We start from the raw sequence: 11,002 nt of genomic DNA, 5'->3' as shown, positions 1-11,002 counted from the left end.
GCAGGTATCAAGTCCAGGTAAGTTTTGTCATCATCCCCACATCCATGGAGCAGGTTTCTAAATTCCTCCTTTGCAGCTTCCCCTGCTTCCACCTCCTGTGTGCTGCCTTTGTGCCCTGGAGCTCCATCAGTGCAGAGAAGCAGGCTCACAAGATAAATGCTTCTTTTCATGTGTGCTTGGGGAGATCATTCCTGTGCTTGGAGCAGGCTGTCCTGTAAGACATGTCATATTTCCTGAGCTCCTTCACCCTTCAGATCTACTTCCATGTCACCACATCACCCAGCATCCCCCAGTATGTCAAAGTCTTCTCCTCTGGAGCCCACCAGCCTGTGCTCTGCTGCTGGCCTTCCTCCCTCCCCTCTGGTGCCTGGGACCCCTCTGTGTCCTGCTCTACAACAGCCAAGGTGGACACTGGTGTTCACATCCCTCACCAGCTCTTCCTTGTTTCCCAGATCCCAATCCAGGTGAGAATCACCCTTGTTGCCCATCAAGCAGACATGTTAAGAAGTTGGCCGAAGATCCTTTGAAACTGCACCTGCAAATATGCCATGCCAGTGAATGTCAGAACAATTACAGTTTCCCATATGAACCTGCTCTTTGACTGGTGATTTCCTCAGGGTGCTGACAGAAGATCTTTTAAATTTCTTCTACATGATGCAGCAGTTTGTTACACCCAACACACTGTCACCCTGTACTGGGTTTACGTGGCAAAGTCTGAGGGGAGTGTGGGTGTGTTGCAGTTCTCACCTCTGAGCGGACAACAGGAGTTTCACTGACATCAGACAGAGGGGATTTCAACTGGCTCCATGATGGACCCACTCCTGGCCAAATCTGAGCCACTCAGTGATGCTGGCAGCACCTCTGGGATATTGTATTTGAGAAAGGGTAAAAAACACTGCACAACAGCAGGTGGGAGAAGAGGGAGGAGATGGGAGAGAAAAGCACTGCAGACACCAAGGTCATATCCCACAGGACCCAAGCAGGTCCCTCAGCAGCCAAATCCTGCTCTCCTGAAATCCTGCTCTTGGCCTTGTTCTCATCTCCCAGGAGCCTCAGCTCCACTTTCCCATCCCTGACTGTTCCATCCTGACCAACTCTTTCTGGTTTGTAAGTGTGAAGTCCCACAGGGCACCTCACCCCACTGACTCCTCAGTCACCTGTGTCAGGAAGATGTTGTCAATGAGCTCCAAACCCTCCTGGATGGCTGGTACCTTGCAGATATTGGGATATCTTAGGTCTGTCACGAGGACACATCCTGGAAACATGAGGCTTCTTTCATTTGTCTGAAGGAGGCCTCATCTAATTCTTCTTCATGACCAGTGAGACAGTGAATCAGTGACCAGTTCTGTATCGGGGCAGGAGAACAACCCCATCCATCAGGACAGAGCAGGACCTGACACGCTGAGCAGTGACCCTGAGGAGAAGGGCCTGGGCACTACAAGGTCCCCACACCAGCCCGTGGTGCACGCTCACCATGAACAAGGCAGCTGCACACGGGGCTGCATGAGGAGGAGCGTGGGGACCCAGACACCTGCAGTTCTCATCCCATTCGCTTCAGCACTGGTGTGACCCACACACACAGGTGTGTGCCAGTGTGCGGCTTCCCAGTTTGGAGCAGCAGGGAGGAACTGGAGAGTGCAGGGCTGTGCCAAGGCAGGTTCAGCACCTTGTGCACATGGGGTGGGGTGCTGAGGGACCTGGGCTGCTTTGGCCCAGCAGCGCTGGGGAGGCTGCAGCAGTGCAGGAGTAGCCTGAGAGTGCTTGAAGGGCGGTTTCACAGATGGTGGAGGTTTCTCCATAGTAAGAAAGAGTATGAGAAAGAAATAATGGCCCAAAGTGCAGCTGGGGAGGTCCAGGCTGGACATGAGCAGAAAGGAATGTGATGGAAGGGCAGTGCTGTGGTGGAGCAGGTCAGCAGAGGGAGTCTGCATCAGCCCAAGGCTTTGTGTCTCAAGGAACAGCTGGGGAGGATGGAGAGATCTCAGCAAAGGAAGGAAGATGCTCAGACAGAAGCAAGGTGGGGCAGCAGGGGGGATGTCTCCAGCCTGCAGGGACAGAGGTGCAGGGGATGCCACAGCACAGGACAGGCTGTCGTGGAGATGATCAAGGGATGTAGAGGCTGAAAGCCCCACCAGACATGAGCTCCTTCTCCCCTTGGCTGTGGCTGTTGTCTGCACCGCTGATGCCTGTGAGGAGACACCTTGTCCTTGCAGCACAGGGGCCTCATGGCCTCCTTGTCCCCAGCCAGGAACCTGTGAGGTGTGGGACCATAGTCCTGCCCTTGGCCTTGCACAGCCCCACATCACACTGGCCCAGGAAGGGCCCTGGGCAACGTGGGAGGGACAGGATCTGACTTCCCAGGGCTGGGTATCAGGATTTGGTCCTTTGGTTTAAAGAAACACATCCAGGTTTACTGGTCATCAGAGAGACCTTCACCTTGCTTTTCCTGACCTGTCATTCTGCCTCCAGTTTTCTGCTCTAACCAGATCCAAGGAACAGTTTCTCAGTTGTGTCCCTCAGTGTGACCCATTAAGGCTTCAAGAAACTTTGGATCTGATTTCCCAGGGCTGGGGTCAGGGCTTGGCCTTTTGGTTAAAGAAACGCAACCAGGTTTACTCAGCATCAGAGCCACCTTTACTGTGCTTTTCCTGACCTCCAGTTTTCTTCTCTAACTGAATCTGGATATTGTTTCTCAGTAGGTTCCCTCAGTGGGACCCATTGACATTACAAGAAACTTTCGAGTTTGAATCTAACTTGGACTTCTTGAGAAGTTTCATCACCTTCCTCCAGGGTCTGAAATTCATGGACTCAGCCCCAAAGCCACCAGAGGGGTCACTAAAGCGCCTTGGGCTGCTCCTGTGCTGCTGAGCTGGGCTGGGCTCCTGGGTCACAGGGAGCTCATGGCAGCGGCAGCGCTGCAGAGAGACAGCTCTGCCCAGGAGCAGCTCCTCTGCACACGCAGCAGGGCTGAGGGCTCTGCCTGGGGATCTCAGGAGACGAGCAAGGCAGAGAGAGATTAAAGGTGGTCAGGACTGGGAGGATGACTGAGAGCTCACTGGACGAGAAACCTTTGCAGCTCTTGCCATGGTAAGTCTCTGGTGCAGGGCAGTGCAGCTGTAGCTCCTGGAGGCATCTCCTGAAACTGGCACAGGCACAGCTGGTGGGATCTGTAAGGACGGGGCTCTTGTCAGGCCATGTTGAACACTGTGAAGCCAGGTGAGCACCCAGGGGTACCCAGGGCTGTCCTGCAGAGCAGGGTCCCTGCACCCCAGGGCTGTGCCGGGCAGGGACTCTGCCGCCTGCCAGGGTCAGCGCTCAGCCTGCCCGGGAGATCCCATGGCAGCAGCTGTGGGGGGAAGGAGTGACCCCCAGCAGGGCAGGCAGGGAGCTTGTGGGGTTGAAGGGGGCTGTGTGGGTCAGGGCTGCTCAGAGCTCCAGATCCCCCCACAGACATGGCAGAGGGTCCTTCTGAACAAGGACATCAAGACAGGAACAGCTGCCAGGGAAGGAGTCTGTGCTTTCAGTTTTCCACTCTTGGTTGGCTGGGTGTGCAGTGGGAGATGGGGATTTATTTCTCTCTTTGGAGAAGACACTGAGACCCCAGTTCTCGTTTGGACTTGTCTGAGCTGCTCCTGAGCCCCTGCACACACAGAGCTGCCCCTGGGCAGTGCCAGGAGGTGTGAGCAGGACAGAGCTGAGCACACAGCGGGTGGGACGGGGTCTGTGACACTGACAGGGAGCAGACCAGGGACAGATAAACAGCTGCAGGCAGCACAGACATGGGCAGGGAGAGGAACATGGGCCATAAATGCTGGGGAGGGGATTCAGGACACAGTGCAGACACATTTGCCAGTGCAACCCCTGGTGTCCTCTCCTCCCCAGCAGACCCTCTGCCCCAAAGCCATGGGGTCCAGGTCACGAGTCTCCACCTCAGCAGCTGGACCTTCAGGTGAAGGGTTCCTGGAACGGGGTACTCAAAAAAAGGTGCTAAAAGTACTTGCTCTCAAGTGTCATTATGTGAGTGGCAGTAGCACAGCCGGGTCAGGAGAAGGTTCCACAGCATGCCCGTCTGCCTTTCTGTCCTTGCTTTATTTTCTGGTAGCACTGCAGTGTTCTTCCCTGTTTCTCCACCTGTCCCTGGTGCTCTTGCTCTCTGGGGTTGGGGTGGTAGTGTGGGTCAGTTTTTGTTCTGACACCAACTCAGGGGGTTTTTCCCCAGAGGTGTGTTCATAGAAATTAAATGCCCAACCTGCATTTTAAACTGTGATGGACTCTTTTCTTCAGTTGGCAGAAACAGAATGAGCTGAAACATCCCTCCATCGGGGAGGGTGTTTTCCATGAAAAACAGCATGATATTTTCCCCAGAGAACTCTCCCCTAACTTGTCACTGCCTTTTCCTCCTTGCACAGGTCCTCATGCCCACAGGCAGCCAATGTCCAACAGCAGCTCCATCACCCAGTTCCTCCTCCTGCCGTTCACAGACACACGGGAGCTGCAGCTCTTGCACTTCTGGCTCTTCCTGGGCATCTACCTGGCTGCCCTCCTGGGCAACGGCCTCATCATCACCACCATAGCCTGGGACCAGCACCTCCACACCCCCATGTACTTCTTCCTGCTCAACCTCGCCCTCCTCAACCTGGGCTCCATGTCCACCACTCTCCCCAAATACATGTTCAATTCCCTCTTGGACACCAAGACCATCTCATACTTGGGATGTGCTGCACAGCTCTTTTCATTTCTCTTCTTGATAGTGGCAGAGTATTGTCTCCTCACCGTCATGTCGTACGACCGCTACGTTGCCATCTGCAAACCCCTGCACTACGGGACCCTCCTGGGCAGCAGAGCTTGTGTCCACATGGCAGCAGCTGCCTGGGCCACTGGGTTTCTCAATGCTCTGCTGCACACGGCCAATACATTTTCACTGCCCCTGTGCAAGGGCAATGCCCTGGGCCAGTTCTTCTGTGAAATCCCCCAGATCCTCAGGCTCTCCTGCTCACACTCCTACCTCATGGAACTTGGGCTTATTGTGTTTAGTGCCTGTTTAGTTTTCATGTGTTTTGTGTTCATCATCCTGTCCTATGTGCAGATCTTCAGGGCTGTGCTGAGGATCCCCTCTGAGCAGGGACGGCACAAAGCCTTTTCCACCTGCCCCCCTCACATGGCCGTGGTCTCTCTGTTCATCAACACTGGTGTGTTTGCTGACCTGAAGCCCCCGTCCATCTCCTCCCCATCCCTGGATCTGGTGGTGTCTGTTCTGTACTCTTAGGTGCCTCCAGCAGTGAACCCCCTGATCTACAGCATGAGGAACCAGCAGCTCAAGGATGCCATGTGGAAACTCTTGACTTTGTGTTTTCTGAAGCAATAAACTGCCCATCTTTTTCTACATAAGAGTTTAACATAACTAATTACAGAACCAGCCTTTCATCTCTATTTTTTCTTGTTGATGGTGGTTTTATTGTGATAATGTTGTCATCCCCCATTCACTGCCTGCTTTTCTTGTATAACTACTGTCCATGATCTCATGTATTTAAACAAAATAAAGGGCCCTGTCGTGACTCATTTTCATGGTATCCTTCCTGCAAGGCCTATTTGGAGCTGCAGGGACAGTTCCTGTGTGGAGGAGGGGAAAAGAGTCCATCATGGCAGCCCTGCCAGGGAGCAGCAGCGCTTGTTCTTCCAGAGCTGTTCTGGTTCCACTCCACACTCTCCTTCTCATCCCTGGTGTTGGTGCAAGGCCTGAGTGCTCTGGCAGCTTGGTCACCGTCCTGCTGTGTGTCAGTCCTGTGAGTGCAGGCAGGGACAGGCAATGGGCACTGCTGTGACAGAACTGGCCTCAGTAACACTACTTGCACAAGGAAAAGTGATCTTCTATGGGGAGTGCATGATGGTTTATATCTTCTTGCAATGTTTCTCTCAAGCTTATTCCTACAAAAGTCACCCACTTATAAAACGCCATTGTGCATCTGAGCAGTGTGTGTGTGCAGGGCTGGCACACAGCAGTGTCCTCTCACAGCCAGGCTCCTGCCAGAGACCTGCAGGACCAGCAGAGCAGGGGCTGGGCTGTGCCCCTGTGCACTGGACACCCCATGGAAGGATCCCCAGGACAATCACCATGGACTGGCCCCTCACAACCACCATTTCCAGCACTGGCCTCTCTCCCCAGCTCACCGAGGTTGTTCTTCCCTCCATGGAGGGACACTGAATGAGCAGGTCAGCAGTCCATGTTTGCATTGTACATATGAGATGCAAGCATGCACATCATGTGCATGAGATGGAATGAACCTGAGTGAGCAGAAACGCCATCAGCTACTCCTGGGACTTCCATGAAGGCCTGCGGGACAGACAGTGTTTCAAGGTCACTTCACATTGGGAGTAACAGCCCATGGGAAACCACCCACTGGAATCTTCTTCCTTGAACTGAGGTCCCCGTGTCCATTTCTCATGATGTGGGGCTCAGGTGCCTCCCATCCCTTTGGGGTAGCAACAGGAGGCCAGAGGTACAATGTGACTCCTGTCTCTGTGAGTAAAAGGGACAGACTCCGTCTCTGAGCATCCCTGGGTGCATAAGGAGTGCACGAGGCCAGCTCTGATGGACCTCTGGCATTTCTGTGTGTGACTCCAGGAACAACCCCAGTGGCCCAGTGACATTCATCTCAGCTGTTGGGACGGCTCATGGCAAGTGCTCCTGTTGTCTACATCACCCTTGCCCGTGATTCTGGATTGTGCTTTCCAAAGTGACAGCAGAATCAGAGAAGTTCTGAGGTCCTTGGGAAAGGAAGATGTCAAGCCCATCTTCAAGAAGGGCCTGAAGGAGGATTTGAAGAATTACAGGCTGGTCAGCCTACAACTGTCCCTGAGAAAGGGATAGGCCCCGTCTTCCTGCACCAATCTCCAGGCACCTGAAGGACAAGGAAGGGATGGCTGAACCCAAATGAGTGGAAAGCCCACTGAGTCCCAAGGAATGCTCTGAACCCCTTCCAGAGCTTTAGACCCCAGGAAAGAGCTCAGTGACAGTGCAGCCCATCCTGTTGCATCTGTGTCTCTCATTGAGCAGCACAACCAGTGTGCAGTCACCCCATGGTCCTGCAGCCAACCTGCTCTGCAGAGCATCAGTGCCAGGTTGGGGCCCTGTGGGGAGCACAGGATGGGGCCAGGAGCACGAGAGCAGATCAGAGGAGGGATGGGGGAGATCAGACAGGAGCTGACCTGGGCTGGAAATTGCCTTGGAGAAATAAATGCTGGTGTTCAGCTGCCCCAAGATAACACCCAGAGTTAAGGGTGCAGGGCCAGAAGTCCTTGCTGTCCTGGTTCTTCACCAGGCCTGGGAATTAGCTGGAGAAGGATTGGTGTTCCCCACGTGCCATCTCTTAGTGCATCATCCCTCGTGAAAGGTGGCATGGAAAGCAAGTCTGGGACCCTGTGTCAGGACTTGCACTGAAGAAAGTATTCACCCAGAAGCCACATCCTTTTGCTCTGGTACTTCACTCCTGGTGCTCATCACATGTCCTTAAGACAAACATATGCACCCCTCTTGTCAACCTTACCCGAGAAGTCACCACAGGACAAGGCTCCTGAGCTGGGGCCGAGCTGGAGAACTGGTGTCCAGCTGTGACCAGAGGAAGGACAAGGCCTGTCCTGGGTCCTCTAAAGGACTGGCAGCCTCTGTGATCTCCACCAGAAAAGGCAGCGTGCATGAAAATGTAGACCATCCCCATGCCCATTGGAGGCCCTTAGGAAGAGTTACTCTCTCCAAATATCCAACCCAGCTTGCTGCTGCATGAACAACCAGGAGAAATTGCCCCTGGACCCTCATTCCAGACCCCATCTCCTCCACCCCATACAAGCAGTGCTCTCCCCCTTGGCACTGAGGTGGTTGCAGGGGACCCAAAATGGGAAGAGATGTTTGGAATGGATATGGTGTCCTTCAGTGCTCCTCATGGTACCTCCTGCTGGGCTTTGTGCCACTGGTCACAACCCTCTGAGCCTGGATGTTCAGCCAGTTCTCAGTGGTGCTAAACAGAACATGCCCATGGGCTGCACTGGGAGGAGCGTGGCCACCCAGACAAGGGCAGTTATTGTCCATCGTGACTCAGCACTGGTGTGGTCACATCTGGAGCCGTGTGTCCCAGTGTGAGGTTCCCCATTCTGGAGGAACGGGAGGAGCTGTCGTGTGGCCAGAGAAAATCTGGATCATGTGTGGAGATGTTGAGAGACCCAAACTTCTTTAGCCTGGTGAAGTGGAGCCTGAGGAAACGTGCTGTTTTTACTGAAATTGAGTTCATTTTCTTCATGCATTTTGAACCTCTCTCCTTCATAGCCAGTACAGTCGTTTGTTTAGAATTGCTATGGCAATAATGAGATAACGCTGTTTCTTCCCCGCAATAGAGTTAATTTTTTCTTTTAGCAGCTTTACAGTGTTTGCCATTTGCTATGAAAGGAATGTCAGAACTCACTGATATCTTGGCTGTTGTCAGGGAAACCAAGGACTTCTTTGGCCATCCAGCTGTGGATGCAAATTGGCAGGATGGGACACAGACAGGACAGCACCTGGATTGACATGCAGGCTGATCAATGAAATATTCCCTATGATTAGCGCCGTGCTCAGTCTAAAGCTGGAGCCAGCTTTTAGGGCTTGTTACATCCATTACTTTGGGTTTTCCAGCTCCTTTGGTCAGTTCCATTCAGAAGTTTCATCCTGTCAGGAGTTCGATGTCAGTTCGGCCTTTTGCCGTTCTGCCATTTTGCAGTTGGCCTTTGGGCCTTTCTGCCTGTTGCCCTTTTGCTCTCTCCTGCTGGGATGGGCTGTTCAGGACTGGGGTGCTCCCTTCTTTTGGGCTGGCTGCTCCATGTGACTGGAGATCTGTGGGGGATTGAACTGAGTATAATATACTTTATTTTATGTATATTTTAGTATCAGTATATTAGTAGTAGTATTTTATACTTATTTTTATTGTCTTATGAATTTTATTTTCTAAGCCCATGAGTTTTCCTCTTCCCTTTCAGTTCTCTCCATTATCCAACTTGGGGACTGGGAGCAGGAGGTGAACAGCTACCATGGTCTTAGTAGTGGCTGTGGTAAAAGCATGACAAGAAAGAGAAGTGGTAGCGTGAAAAACCTTGAAAATCACTTTCCAAGATGATGGTAATTTTTTTTTTTTTTTTTTGGTAGTGGGAAATAGCACAAGAAAGGAAAACCATCAGAAACTGCAGCTCTGGAGTGGACCTCAGGATAAATAAATGTCATTCTGAACATAGTGCTCTGGTCGTTCAGAGGAGTCCAGATCAGCCATGGCTTTGTGTTTCAAAAAACAGCTGGTGAGGATGGAGAGACAGCAGCACAGGTGGGGACACACTGGGGTGTGAACAAGGTGGGGATGCACATGGGGTGTCTCTGCAGACTGTGGGGAAGCAGCCACAGGCCTGGGACAGTGTAGGATGGACTGTGATGGAGATGGCCAAGAATGACGCTGGATGTCCCTGAAAGAGCCAAGGTCTTTGTCCGCTTGGCTATGTCTGATGTCCCTTACAGCGAGGCCTAAGAAAAGACACAGTCATCATGGCCATGGGGCTTCTTTGTCTCTTTGCACCCCGCCAGGGAGACAGGGAGGTATGACACCATTGTCCTTCACTTGGCATCACACTCCCCACATCCCCAGGAAGAGCCTGAGACACACCTGAGGGACAGGATCTCCCTTCCCAGGGGCAGGGGCTCAAGGCTTGGCCATTGTCCAACCAAGGGTTTTCTCAGCATCAGAGCTGCTGCACTTTGCCTTTGCCTGATGCAATCACTGCCTCCAATTACCTGCTCTAACGAGTCCCTGGGGCGGCTTTGCCAGGAACAGCCCTCAGTGGGGCCCATTAATGCTTCAAGGTACTCTGGACTTCACTTCTGACTTGGACTTCTTGAGCAGATTCTTCAGTCTGTCCTTGGTATCTGAGGTTCATGGACTCAGCACCAAATACGCCATGGGGCTCATTAAAACACAGAAAGCCCTAACGAGTGATGTTTCTTTCTGTAATTTCATTCACAACTTCAAGACTTGTAGAACTAACTGGAGAGGTTTCAATGGGACACTTAGTGATGAAGATTTCAAAGAAGATTTCATAAAGGAGTTTTTTTTTTCTCTCAAGGGTATTTTCTGTAATTTTTCAGTGTATGGAAGAAGTAACAGCAGCATTCTACAATGGACACTGATCCCGAGGGTCTCCTAAAGACATCTGGACAGGCAGGAGAACAGTCCCTTGAGGCTGGACACTGTATGGACAACCTGGCTCCTCACCCCCACCCCCAGTCTGCCGGTTCCCTCATTGGCCACCAGAGATTGCATCACTTTTCCTCCATCAGACTTCTCCATGAGCTCTGCAGGAGATGCTGCAGCTCCTGTGCACCAGCTCCACCTGCTCTCCTGTGCAAACACTGCACAGTTTAATAAACAGCAAAACACTCCTCAGCTGTGTGTGTAAGCTGGATCTAATGAGGTCCAGCATCCACAAGGGACATCCACACAAGAATTGTTTTAGACAGAGAGATAGGAAAGGATAGAAATAAACGCAATTAATGTGTTGACTGCCATGTTAATTAGACCTCTGAAAAATGGGACAAGTTTGTAACTTGTGAAGCTCAAAGCAGAAACCAGACAGTTGAGAGGCAACTGAGTGACCAAAGAGCAAGTGGAGGAGAAACCTGAGAGCACTGGGAAGGGCGAATGTCCAGACAATCTGCTGGAGAGTTGTCCTTTGACATGGACATTTAATCAGGAGAGGTGGAAACTCCTGAATGATGAGAGAGATGAAATACTAGAGTGTTGGTAATAGAAGTACAGGGGAAGACCAATATTTCTTCTCCTACCCTTAGTACACTTCTTTCTCATAATCACTTTTTGGCCTTTTATCTTTTTTAGTTAATATGTTAAAAAAAAAACAAACAAACACCAAACCAAATCCATGTCCTGCTCCCTATCTTTCTCTTTGTCTCTCTCATGTCCTTCTTCCTATCAATTTT

General features: G+C 51.9%; 1 protein-coding gene across 1 annotated transcript; it reads left to right on the top strand.

Annotated features, from left to right (window-relative positions):
* Window positions 1-4,432: 4,432 nt before the first annotated feature.
* Window positions 4,433-5,266, top strand: LOC309452919 (olfactory receptor 14J1-like; the record flags this gene model as incomplete). Its single annotated transcript, XM_082077576.1, has 1 exon — window positions 4,433-5,266. One exon carries the CDS (start codon window positions 4,433-4,435, stop codon window positions 5,264-5,266), a length of 834 nt encoding a protein of 277 aa, XP_081933702.1.
* Window positions 5,267-11,002: the final 5,736 nt, after the last annotated feature.

The sequence above is a fragment of the Streptopelia decaocto genome (genome assembly GCF_964273445.1).
Source record: "Streptopelia decaocto genome assembly, contig: HAP1_SCAFFOLD_58, whole genome shotgun sequence".
Classification (NCBI taxonomy): Eukaryota; Metazoa; Chordata; class Aves; order Columbiformes; family Columbidae; genus Streptopelia; species Streptopelia decaocto.
Note: the sequence above shows the minus strand (reverse complement) of the source record. Positions and strands in the feature narration are given on the sequence as shown.